At 53.3% G+C, this 13,635-nt stretch overlaps 1 protein-coding gene across 4 annotated transcripts in view; it reads right to left on the reverse strand.

Annotated features, from left to right (window-relative positions):
• The window catches only part of myo7aa (myosin VIIAa), a 226,564-nt gene that overhangs the window by 144,238 nt on the left and 68,691 nt on the right, over positions 1 to 13,635 (reverse strand). For all 4 annotated transcript variants that reach the window (XM_085999675.1, XM_085999676.1, XM_085999674.1 and 1 more), the window contains 2 exons: positions 5,650 to 5,763; positions 2,942 to 3,094 (listed from right to left, as the gene is read on the reverse strand). In XM_085999675.1, the coding sequence (XP_085855801.1) occupies positions 2,942 to 3,094; positions 5,650 to 5,763 (267 nt within the window). The remainder of the gene's footprint in view (positions 1 to 2,941; positions 3,095 to 5,649; positions 5,764 to 13,635) is intronic.

Consider the following 13,635-nt stretch of genomic DNA (forward strand, 5'->3'; position numbering starts at 1 on the left):
CCCCCCAAGCGCGCCCCGCACCGCTCCCCCCCCAGCGCCCGCACCGCTCCCCCCCCAAGCGCGCCCCGCACCGCTCCACCCCCCCCAAGCGCGCCCCGCACCGCTCCCCACCCCCCCAAGCGCGCCCCACACCGCTCCCCACCCCCCCCCAAGCGCGCCCCGCACCGCTCCCCACCCCCAAGCGCGCCCCGCACCGCTCCCCACCCCCCAAGCGCGCCCCGCACCGCTCCCCACCCCCCCCAAGCGCGCCCCGCACCGCTCCCCACCCCCCCCAAGCGCGCCCCGCACCGCTCCCCACCCCCAAGCGCGCCCCGCACCGCTCCCCACACCCCCCCCAAGCGCGCCCCGCACCGCTCCCCACCCCCCCCAAGCGCGCCCCGCACCGCTCCCCACCCCCCCAAGCGCGCCCCGCACCGCTCCCCACCCCAAGCGCGCCCCGCACCGCTCCCCACCCCCCCAAGCGCGCCCCGCACCGCTCCCCACCCCCCCAAGCGCGCCCGCACCGCACCGCTCCCCACCCCAAGCGCGCCCCGCACCGCTCCCCACCCCCAAGCGCGCCCCGCACCGCTCCCCACCCCCCCAAGCGCGCCCGCACCGCTCCCCACCCCCCCAAGCGCGCCCCGCACCGCTCCCCACCCCCCCCAAGCGCGCCCCGCACCGCTCCCCACCCCCAAGCGCGCCCCGCACCGCTCCCCACCCCCAAGCGCGCCCCGCACCGCTCCCCCCAAGCGCGCACGCTCCCCACCCCAAGCGCGCCCCGCACCGCTCCCCACCCCCCCAAGCGCGCCCCGCACCGCTCCCCACCCCCCCAAGCGCGCCCCGCACCGCTCCCCACCCCCCCCAAGCGCGCCCCGCACCGCTCCCCACCCCCCCAAGCGCGCCCCGCACCGCTCCCCACCCCCCCAAGCGCGCCCCGCACCGCTCCCCACCCCAAGCGCGCCCCGCACCGCTCCCACCCCCCCAAGCGCGCCCGCACCGCTCCCACCCAAGCGCGCCCCGCACCGCTCCCCACCCCCCAAGGCGCGTCCCCCGCACCGCTCCCGCACGTCCCCCCCCAAGCGCGCCCCGCACCGCTCCCCACCCCCCCCAAGCGCGCCCGCCGCTCCACCCCAGGCGCCCGCACCGCTCCCCCCCCCAAGCGCGCCCGCACCGCTCCCCACCCCCCCAAGCGCGCCCCGCACCGCTCCCCACCCCCCCCAAGCGCGCCCCGCACCGCTCCCCACCCCCCCCAAGCGCGCCCCGCACCGCTCCCCACCCCCCCCAAGCGCGCCCCGCACCGCTCCCCACCCCCCCCAAGCGCGCCCCGCACCGCTCCCCACCCCCCCCAAGCGCGCCCCGCACCGCTCCCCACCCCCCCAAGCGCGCCCGCACCGCTCCCCACCCCCCCAAGCGCGCCCCGCACCGCTCCCCACCCCCCCAAGCGCGCCCCGCACCGCTCCCCACCCCCCCCAAGCGCGCCCCGCACCGCTCACCCAGCGCCGCTCCCCCCCAAGCGCGCCCCGCACCGCTCCCACCCCCCCAAGCGCGCCCCGCACCGCTCCCACCCCCCCAAGCGCGCCCCGCACCGCTCCCCCACCCCCCCAAGCGCGCCCCGCACCGCTCCCCACCCCCCCCAAGCGCGCCCCGCACCGCTCCCCACCCCCCCCAAGCGCGCCCCGCACCGCTCCCCACCCCCCCCAAGCGCGCCCCGCACCGCTCCCCACCCCCCCCAAGCGCGCCCGCACCGCTCCCCACCCCCCCAAGCGCGCCCGCACCGCTCCCCACCCCCCCAAGCGCGCCCCGCACCGCTCCCCACCCCCCCCAAGCGCGCCCCGCACCGCTCCCCACCCCCCCAAGCGCGCCCCGCACCGCTCCCCACCCCCCCAAGCGCGCCCCGCACCGCTCCCCCCCAGGGCCGCACGCTCCCACCCCCAAGCGCGCCCGCACGCTCCCACCCAAGCGCGCCCCGCACCGCTCCCCACCCCCCCCAAGCGCGCCCCGCACCGCTCCCCAGGCGCGCACGCTCCCACCCCCCAAGCGCGCCCCGCACCGCTCCCCACCCCCAAGCGCTCCCACCCCAAGCGCGCCCGCACCGCTCCCCACCCCCCCAAGCGCGCCCCGCACCGCTCCCACCCCCCCCAAGCGCGCCCCGCACCGCTCCCCACCCCCCAAGCGCGCCCCGCACCGCTCCCCCCCCCAGCGCGCCCCGCACCGCTCCCCCCCCAAGCGCGCCCCGCACCGCTCCCACCAAGCGCGCCCGCACCCCCCCCAGCGCGCCCCGCACCGCTCCCCCCACCAAGCGCGCCCCGCACCGCTCCCCCCCCCAAGCGCGCCCCGCACGCTCCCCCACCAAGCGCGCCCCGCACCGCTCCCCCCCAGCGCGCCCCGCACCGCTCCCCCCACCAAGCGCGCCCCGCACCGCTCCCCCCCCAAGCGCGCCCCGCACCGCTCCCCCCCCCCAAGCGCGCCCCGCACCGCTCCCCCCACCAAGCGCGCCCCGCACCGCTCCCCCCCCAAGCGCGCCCCGCACCGCTCCCCCACCAAGCGCGCCCGCACCGCTCCCCCCCCAAGCGCGCCCCGCACCGCTCCCCCCCCCCCCAAGCGCGCCCCGCACCGCTCCCCACCCCCCAAGCGCGCCCCGCACCGCTCCCCCCAAGCGCGCCCCGCACCGCTCCCCCCCCCCAAGCGCGCCCCGCACCGCTCCCCCCCAAGCGCGCCCCGCACCGCTCCCCCCCCCCCAAGCGCGCCCCGCACCGCTCCCCCACCCCCCCAAGCGCGCCCCGCACCGCTCCCCCCCAAGCGCGCCCCGCACCGCTCCCCCCCAAGCGCGCCCCGCACCGCTCCCCCCCCCAAGCGCGCCCCGCACCGCTCCCCCCCAAGCGCGCCCCGCACTGCTCCCCCCCAAGCGCCAGCCATGGACTGTACTCAAGACTCCCAAAGAAAGAAGGTGGTTAATACTCACGTAAATTAAGCGTTCTCTGTATCGGATCAGCAGGTTACGCAAAATTCCCGCTTCGTTCAAGTCTCCCAGACGGATCATATCTTCCACTCCATGGATGGATGTTGGATGCATGGGTTTAATATTGGTGGCATTCTGAGGAGAGATCCAGTGCTCCTGGATGGCCAGGAAGGGAAGGAACAAAAAACACGCTACGCCATGGTTCCATTTTAGCGATATAATTCACAGAAAGTAAGTAAAAAAAAATTTTTTTTTTTTTAAATTCTTTTCTGCATTGATGTTTAAAATAGTTAGTGACTGAGCACACAAGGCTATGGAATCATTCTTACTTTTGTACAGACTTTGAGATGAACACAACTCTCATCAATTTCTATTTTTCCCCTCTACATGTTGGTACTCATCAGGGTGTTGGATGGCCAGCGCCGGTTAACGGGACATTTTCCACACTTTTAGCCAGTGTTAGCACTCTCAGGTCTGGTACTGGATGGGCCAGTCAGAGAGAAAAGCACCTTCCTGCCCCCAGATCTCCACCCTCGTTTCTCTAGGGAAATATCTTGGGGCAAACAGCCCATCAATTTTCCCTCCATCTCGGAGAAATTGCCCCTCCATGCGAGAAACTCAGTGAAACCATAAACCTGAACACATGTCCTACCCAAAGACCAACTTCGATTGCAAGTCACACTGTAAAATTTGTCATAGATGCAACCAATACAAATTATAAACCAAATCCCATCAGAATACAACAGTGTGTCAACATAGAAATACATTAATAATAAAAAAAAATGCTGGAAATACTCAGCAGGTCAGGCAGCATCTGTGGAGAGACAGAGTTAACGTTTCAGGTCGATGACCTTTCATCAGAACTGGAAAAAGTTAGAGATGGAACAGGTTTTAAGCAAGAGCAGGGGCTGGGAAGGGGGGAGGGGAGGAAAGAACAAAAGGGAAGGTCTGTGATAGGGTGGAGGGCAGGAGAGAATAAATGACAAAAGGGATGATGGTGCGAGGTGAAAGGAGATGGTAATGGGACAGATAAAGAAACAAAAGATGGGTCTAGAGGAGCTGTAAATGGGAATGGCAGAATCATCAACAGCTGCCGTCCGAAAAAATAGGGGCAGAGGTTACGGTTTGAATTTTTGAACTCGAGTCCAGAGGGCTGTAAAGTGCCTAATCGGAAGATGAGGTGCTGTTCCTCGAGCTTACGTTGAGCTTCGTTGGAACAGTGTACGAGGCTGAGGACAGAGAGATCAGAGTGGGAGTGGAGCGGAGAATTAAAGTGACAGGCGACCGGAAGCTCAGGGTCACGCTTATGGACTGAACAGAGGTGTTCCGCAAAGCGGTCATCCAATCTGCGTTTGGTCTCCCCAATGTAGAGGAGACCGCATCATGAGCAGTGAATACAGTATACTAAATTGCAAGAAGTACAAGTAAATCACTGTTTCACCTGGAAGGAGTGCTGGGGCCCTGGACAGTGGGAAAGGAGGAGGTAAAAGGGCATGTGTTGCATCTCTTGCACTTGCAAGGGAAGGTGCCATGGGAAGGGGAAGGGGGTGATTGAGTAGTGGACCAGGGTGTCGCGGAGGAAGCGGTCCCTTCAGAATGCTGAAAGGGGGAGGGGGGGGGGCGGGGAAGGTGTGATTACACTGGAGGTAGCGGAAATGGCACAGGATGATCGGTTGAATGTGGAGGCTGGTGGGGTGAAAGGGGAGGACAAGGGGAACCCCATCATGGTTCTGGGAGGGAGGGGAAGGGGCGAGAGCAGAAGTGCAGGAAATGGAACGGACACGGTCGCGGGCCGTGTCAAGCACAGTAGAGGGGAATCCTCGGTTGAGGAAAAAGGAAGACAAATCAGAAACTCTAGTATGGAAGAAATACATTAAACACAGTTAGTGAAAATGTATTGCTCAACCCATGTAGAAATCCAAGCCATCATAGGAACAGGAGTCAGCCGCTCAGTCCCTCGAGCCCGTTAAATTAGATCATGGCTGATCTGTATCTTAAATCCATCTACCCCCTTGGTTCTGTATCCCTTGCCTAACAAAAGTCTATCAATCTCAGTTTTGACATTTTCAATTGACTCCTGGCTGTATTGATTTCTTTGTGGGTTCAATGACGAGACATTTATGAAAGAGAATGTCTTTTAATCTAAAGTCTGTTCAACTCTTTATACAGCTTTACAGGAGACACGATGCTTGTGATGCATCTAGAACGAAACTGAAACTAAACTAAATTGCCTTGCTTGTCTTGGTCACATGCCCTCTGCTGGTCAGGCACAAGCAATCAATACATGCAATTATGCTGGTAAGGCATGATAATCAAACAGGCAAATAACATCACTATTTGCTGATATCATTACACTGGCCTCAACAGCTTGTATGAAGAGTTCCAGATTTCCACTACCCTGTGTGTGAAGAAATGCTTTCTGATATCACCCCCTGAAAGGCAGAGCTCTAACTTTAAGGTTACGCTCTATTGTTCTGGACTCTCCCCTCATCAGAGGAAATAATTTCTCTCCAACTATCCCGATCAACTCCTTTAAACCTCGATTAGATTACCTCTTAATCTTCTAGATCAAGCAGTAAACCTATTAAATATAAACTATTTATTCATCATTTACCTGCACAAAGGTATATCGAGAACTAAAGTAGAACGAGACAACAATAGTCAGCAGTTGCATTAATTTTTTTGGCAAGGGGGCATGTCGGAATACTTACATTCCCTTCATCATCCACCACCTGAATCTGGCCCGAGTCGCAGAGTTTCACCACCGCTCCAATGGGAACTTCAAACTCACGTCCAGTCTTGAGATCCAGCCAGACATAATCCCCCTGAACAGAGACAGATGGGTCAGGGTCAGCACGTGTTATTGTAGGAAGATTAGCCATTATTGAATTTTAATTATAAACCTCATGTTAAAAAAAAAAACCCACACACATCTGGGCGGAGTTGCTCAATATAGTTGAGAATGAGTGCACGTAGGTGGAGGAGGGAGAGTCAAAGAACATAAGAAATAGGAGCAGGAGTCAGCCATTCGGCCCCTCGAGCCTGCTCCGCCATTCAATAAGGTCATAGCTGATCATCAACCTCAACTCCACTTTCCCACCTGATTTCCATATCCCTTGATTCCCCTAGAGTCCAAAAATCTATCGATCTCAGCCTTGAATATACTCAAAGACTCTGGAATTCTCTGCCCCAAAGACCTGTGAATGCTAAGATACAACCCTCGGAGTGAAGAAATTCCTCCTCATCTCAGTCTTAAATGGCCTACCCCTTATCCTGAGACTGTGACCCCTAGTTCTAAAGTCTCCAGCCAGGGGAAACACTCTCAGGGTCTACCCTGTCAATCCCCTTCAGAATCTTGTATGTTTCAATGAGATTACCCCTCATTCTTCTAAACTCCAGAGAGTATAGGCCCATTCTACACAATCTCTCATCATAGGACAGCCCTCTCATCCCAGGAATCAATCTAGTGAACCTTCGTTGCACCGCCTCCAAGGTAAGTATATCCTTCCTTAGATAAGGAGACCAAAACTGTGCACAGTACTCCAGGTGTGGTCTCACCAAGGCCCTGTACAATTGTAGCAAGACTTCCTCACTCTTACACTCCAACCCCCTTGCAATAAGAAAGGAAGAGAAGGAAAGAAAGAGAAATAATTCTGCTCTTCAACATTACCTACTGATCTTTGGTTGCAGATGTTTTGTGCGGGAAGGGGATGAAAACAGAGGGGAGAGGAGGGAAAAGGAGGAAAGTGTTCCAGTGGTGGAAGGTGCAACGAAAAATGTCTCTCAGCCTAAGATTCTTACACACATTACGTTTTCAAGTGAACATTGCAGCCAATAAAGTCACTGCATGACAAGATGGATGTCCTTATGCAGGAATACAGATCTAAATCACCTAGCAACTGGGGTTGCAAAATTCCAGGAATTTTAAAAAGAGGAAACTTTCCATGGGAATTTTCAGGGATTTATGGGAATTTTGAGTTTTTTTGCACACTGATGGTTTTTGTCTCTGACCCTTATATTATCTGTCATCAAAATAGACATACTGTTCTATACAAATAAAAATAACAGGCTCTCAAAACTTTATTGAACCCCCACAAAAAAGACTCATCTAAAATAAGCGTCAGCTTATTTAGCCTGTAATCTGTCTTATTCTGTCCCTTTGAGTCGTCTACTTATGAGTCTTCTACTCCTCATTGCGCCTCCTGATTCTCTGACGCTGGCTCTGACGTGTCCATTTCCTCCTCTGTGTCAGTGTCTAGCTGTGTGGTGGACACTTCTGTATCTGGCTCAATAAGTTGTAGGTTTGCCCGGATAGCCACCAGTTTCTCCACTCTCGTTAGTCAGCCTGTTGCGCACCTTTGTATGCGTATTCCCAAAAAGTGACCAGTTTCGTTCAGAGGCCACTGATAAAGGTGGGATTTGGAGCATCACCGATGCAATGGGTGACAGGGCCTCAGATGCACAAAGTCCCTTCCACCAGGTATGTGCACTGATATGCTTGCATGATTCCCATATCCCGTCCCCATTCCAAAGACCTTGCTTGGTAGAGAACTTTGCCAGACTTCCCAAAACTTTGCCCACGTCCAGATTGAGGTGGCGTGAGGGTAGAAATCACACTAAGCACTGTTAATCTGCTCTCCAGAAAGTATTGGTCTCCCAACATGCTTTAGGTCCAGCATGTACGCTGCAGCATGAATCGGCTTGACACAAAATTCTTGATGCGTCTGTATGAATTGAACAATTGCCTTCTCCTCTGCTTTGAGCAGCAGGAATGGGGGTAGGGCAATGCTGATTTGTTCTTTTAAAATCAGCAAAAAGCCAGAGAACATCTGACAAGACAGCATCATCTCCTTCAATCTGAGCAACTGCAGATGTTACAGGAGAGAGTAGTTAAAATTTTTCCTGATGCTCCATGTGATGGAAGCATGACCTGTGCATGCACGACACTACATCACCAATAGAGGGAGCTAATTACTCATCCACCCAATCAGGACATTTGTTCACAGTTACACACAAAACTTGTAATTATTAAAACAAGCCAAGTAAGAAGATAAACATATATTGATTAAGAAATTCCTCAATACTTAAGATTCCATCTCTTAGTAATTTAGAGAGGACCTGTGGAAAAAAAATGCTAGCATGTGCTTTTTTGGGCAAAAGTCCCAAGCTAAACTTCCCGTGGAAAATTTCCGGAAATTTACCAGAAACTTTCCACCCCTTCGCAACCACTAAAAACACAATAATCCAGAATGTCATCTGCAGAAACTATTAATTTTTTTTTTTTTCGTTCACGGGATGTGGGCGTCTCTGGCAAGGCCAGCATTTATTGCCCATCCCCAATTACCCTCGAAGGTGGTGGTGAGCCGCCTTCTTAAACTGCTGCAGTCCGTGTGGTGAAGGTGCTCCCACAGTGCTGTTAGGGAGGCAGTTCCAGGATTTTGACCCAGCGACGATGAAGGAACGGCCGATATATTTCCATGTCAGGGTGGTGTGTGACTTGAAGGGGGTGGTGTTCCCATGCGCCTGCTGCCCTTGTCCTTCGAGTATAGTTAGAAACATAGAAGATAGGAGCAGGAGTAGGCCATTCGGCCCCGCGAGCCTGCTCCGCCATTCAATGAGATCATGGCTCATCATCCAAATTCAGTATCCTGTTCCTGCTTTCTCCCCATATCCCTTGATCCCTTTAGCCTTAAGAAATATATCCAACTCCTTCTTGAATATATTTAATGAATTGGCCTCAACTGCCTTCTTTGGTAGAGAATTCCATAGGTTCACCACTCTCTGGGTGAAGAAATTCCTCTTCATCTCTGTCCTAAATGGCTTACCCCTTATCCTTAGACTGTGACCCCTGGTTCTGGACTCCCCGGCCATCGGGAACATCCTTCCTGCATCTAGTCTGTCTAGTCCGGTTAGAATTTTATAAGTTTCAATGAGGTCCCCTCTCATTCTTCTAAACTCCAGCGAGTACAAGCCCAATCAACCCAATCTCTCCTCATACGTCATTCCTGCCATCCCAGGTATCAGCCTGGTGAATCTTCGCTGTACTCCCTCCATGGCAAGAACATCCTTCCTCAGATAAGGCGAATAAAACTGCACACAAATACTCAAGGTGTGGTCTCACCAAGGCCATGTACAACTGCAGCAAGACATCCTTGTTCCTGTACTCCAACCCTCTTGCTACGAAGGCCAGCATACCATTTGCCTTCTTAACCGCCTGCTGCACCTGCATGCTTACCTTCAGCGACTGGGGCACAAGGACGCCCAGGTCGCGTTGCACTTCCCCTTCTCCCAATCTATTGCCAGTCAGCCTTCCTGTTTGACACCAAAGTGGATAACCTCGCAATTATCCACGTTATATTGCATCTGCCATGCTTCTGCCCAATCACCCAACCTGCCCAAATCATACTGGAGTTTCTCAGCATCCTCCTCACAGCACACACGCCCACCCAGCTTGGTGTCGTCTGCAAATTTGGAGTTTTACATCTAGTTCCCTCGTCCAGATCATTAATATATATTGTGAATAGCTAGGGTCCAAGGACCGATCCCTGCGGTACCCCACTAGTCACTGCCTGCCACTCGGAAAAAGACCAGTTTATTCCAACTCTTTGCTTTCTGTCTGCCAACCAGTTCTCTATCCAAGTCAATACCTTGCCCCCAATCCCATGTGCCTTAACTTTACACGCTAATCTCTTATGCGGGACCTTATCGAAAGCCTTCTGAAAGTCCAAATACACCACATCCACTGGTTCTCTCTTATCTATTTTACCAGTAACATCCTCAAAAAATTCCAGTAGATTAGTCAAGCATGATTTACCTTTCGTAAATCCATGTTGACTTTTCCGATCCGGTCACTGTTTTCCAACTGCTCTGCTATTACATCTTATAATAGACTCTAGCATTTTCCCCACTACCGATGTCAGGCTTACCGGTCTATAATTCCCCGTTTTCCCTCTACCACCTTTTTTGAATAGTGGGGCAACATTAGCTACCCGCCAATCCATGCGTACTGTTCCAGATTTTAATCGAATTTTGGAAGATGACCAGCAACGCATCTACTATTTCTAGGGCCACTTCCTTAAGTACCCTAGGATGTAGATTATCAGGCCCTGGGGATTTATCGGCCTTCAATCCCATCAATTTCCCTAACACCATTTCCCTACAAATACTGATTTCTATCAGTTCCTCCCTTTCATTAGACCCTATGTTCCCTGACATCTCTGGGAGGTTTTGTGCCCTCCTTTGTGAAGACAGAACCAAAGTATGTATTTAATTGGTCTGCCATTTCTTTGTTCCCCATTATAAAATTCCCCTGATTCTGACTGCAAGGGACCTACGTTTGACTTCACCAATCTTTTTCTCTTCACATATCTATAAAAGCTTTTACCGTCAGTTTTTATGTTCCCCGCAAGCTTACTCTCCTATTCTATTTTCCCTTTCTTAATTAATCCCTTTGTCCTCCTTTGTTGAATCCTAAACTGCTCCCAATCCTCAGGTTTACTGCTTTTTCTGGCCAATTTATATGTCCTCTCCTTGGATCTTATGCTATCCCTAATTGCCCTCGTTAGCCACGGTTGAGTCACCTTTTTTGTTTTATTTTTATGCCAAACTGGGATGAACAAATTCTTTAGTTCATCCATGCGATCTTTGAATGTTTGCCATTGCCTATCCACAGTCAACCCTTTGAGTGACATCCCCCAACCAATCCTGCCCAACTCACGCCTCATACCATCGTAGTTTCCTTTATTTAAATTCAGGACCCGAGTCTCTGAGTCAACTACTTCCGTCTCCATCTTAAATGAAGAATTCTATCATATTATGATCGCTCCGACCCAAGGGGCCTCGCACAAGATTGCTAATTAATCCTCTCATTACATAATACCCAGTCTAAGATGGCCTGATCTCTAGTTGGTTCCTCGACATTGGTCCAGGAAACCATCCCGTATACACTCGAGGAATTCCTCCTCCACAGTATTGTTACTAATTTGGTTAGCCCAATCTAGATGTAGATTAAAGTCACCCATGATAACTGCTGTGCCCTTATTGCACGCTTCTCTAATTTCCCTTTTAATGCCATCCCCGACCTGCACATTATTGTTTGGAGGTCTATATACCACTCCCACTAATGTTTTCTGCCCCTTGATATTTTTCAGTTCTACCCATACAGATTCCACATCATCAGAGCCAATATCCTTCCTTACAATTGTTTTAATCCCCTCTTTAACCAGCAATGCTACCCCACCTCCTTTTCCTTTTTGCCTATCTTTCCTGAATATTGAATACCCCTGGATGTTGAGTTCCCAGCCTTGGCCACCCTGGAGCCATGTTTCCATAATCCCAATCATATATCATATCATAATCGTTTACCTCTATTTGCGCAGCTAATTCATCCACCTTATTACGAATGCTCCTCGCATTAAGACACAAAGCCTTGAGGCTGGTTTTTTAACGCTCTTAGATCTTTTAGAATTATTATTTACTGTGGCAATGTTTGATTTAAACCCTTGATTGCTCTGTCTGCCACTTTTGTTTTTCCTCCTTCCTGTCTTTTGCTTTTATCCTCGTTTCCCTTTCCTCTGTCTCCCCGCTCAGGTTCCCAACCCCCTGCCATTTTAGTTTAAATTCTCCCCCAGAACACTTAGCTTTCTAAGATTCCAAACTCTGCAGTGTCGATATTAACCCCCTCACTACAGGCAAGAGGGGTTAGACCTTAATACGGTGGAACGCGTCACACCCGCATGGGGTGGAGGGCAGTCGTTCGAGTGTCCTGCCAGGGAGGGGTAGGGCAGCTCATTAGCATATTTAAAAATCGGGCTCAGTGCAAAGGGAGCCCAATTTAAAATTCACACCTGCTACACTGGTTTCCCAGGGGAAATCGAGAATCCCGGCAATGAAAGGGAGGCGGGAGCTGCCAGCTCCATGAGGCCAGTGGCTTTCTCTGTCCCTCCCCTCTCTCTCTCCACCTTTGGGTCTTTGTGCATGAAACAAAGTTAGCATACAGGTACAAGAAGTAATCAAAAAGGCAAATGGAATGTTGGCCTTTATTTCAAAGGGGTTGGAGTATAAAAGCAGGGAAGTCCTGCTACAACTGTACAGGGTATTGGTGAGACCACACCTGGAGTACTGCGTACACAGTTTTGGTTGTCTTATTTAAGGAAGGATATACTTGCAATGGAGGCAGTTCAGAGACAATTCACTCGGTTGATTCCTGAGATGAGGGGGTTGACTTATGAAGAAAGGTTGAGCAGGTTGGGCCTATACTCATTGGAATTTAGAAGAATGAGAGGTGATCTTATTGAAACATAAAAGATACTGAAGGGGCTCAACAAAGTAGATGCAGAGAGGATGTTTCCCCTCGTGGGGAAATCTAGAACTCGGGGACATAGTTTCAGAATAAAGGGTCGCCCTTTTAGAACTGACAAATTTTTGCAAGATAAGGGAGTGAAGGGTTATGGGGAGCAGGCAGGGAAGTGGCTTTGAGCCCAAGATCAGCCATGATCTTACTGAATGGCAGAGCAGGCTCGAGGGGCCAAGTGGCCTATTCCTGCTCCTATTTCTTATGTTCTTATGCATCTCCCCGGCCCCGCCTGCGGCCTCTACTCCCCTCTGCCGATCGCTAGGGATCATCCCCAAACCTGCCGCTTGTTTTCCCTCCCAACCGCTGGCCAGGATGACCATTTTGGCTGGCTGCCAGGCAGTAAACGGAATGAAAAAAACACAACGGATATTGATGAGCATAGAAACAGGCCATTCGGTCCAACTGTTGCGTCAGTGTGGCTCAGTGGGTAGCACTCTCTCTCTCGCCTCCGAGTCAGAAGGTCGTGGGTTCAAGTCCCATGCCAGAGACTTGAGCATAAAAATCTAGGCTGACACTCAGAGCAGTACTGAGGGGGTGCTGCACTGTCAGAGGTGCCGTCTTTCAGATGAGACGTTAAACCGAGGCCCCGTCTGCAACTCGGGTGAACGCAAAAGATCCCATGGCACTATTTTGAAGAGGAGCAGGGGCGTTATACCCAGTGTACTAACCAATATTTATCTCTCAATTAACATCACTTAAACAGATGATCTGGTCATTATCACATTGCTGTTTGTGGGAGCTTGCTGTGCACAAATTGGCTGCCGTGTTTCCTACATTACAACAGTGACTGCACTTCAAAAATTACTTCATTGGCTGTAAAGCGCTTTGAAACGTCTGGTGGTCATGAAAGGTGCTATAGAAATGCAAGGCTTTCTTTCTTTAACTATTCCATGCCGGCGTTTATGCTCCACTCGAGCCTCCTCCCGTTTTTCCTCATCTATCAGCGTAACCCTCTATTCCCTTCTCCCTCATGTGCTTGTCTAACGTCCCCTTAAATGTATCTATACTATTCGCTTCAACCACTCCCTGTGGTAGCAAGTTCCACATTCTCACCACTTTCCGAATTCCCTATTGGATTTCTTGGTGACTATCTTATATTGATGGCCTCTAGTTTTGCTCTTCCCCACAAGTGGAAACACTCTCTGTATCCACTATCAAAACCTTTCATAATTTTATAGATCTCTGTTAGGTCACCCCTCAGCCTTCTTTTTTCAAGGTGTGGAGACGCCGGAGTTGGACTGGGGTGGACAAATGTAAGAAATCACACAACACCAGGTTATAGTCCAACAGCTTTATTTGAAATCACAAGCTTTCGGAGCGCTGCTCCTTCTTCAGGTGAAGT

The sequence above is a fragment of the Somniosus microcephalus genome, chromosome 10 (assembly GCF_052327205.1).
Source record: "Somniosus microcephalus isolate GS21.2 chromosome 10, FLI_Smic_1.0, whole genome shotgun sequence".
Lineage (NCBI taxonomy): Eukaryota > Metazoa > Chordata > Chondrichthyes > Squaliformes > Somniosidae > Somniosus > Somniosus microcephalus.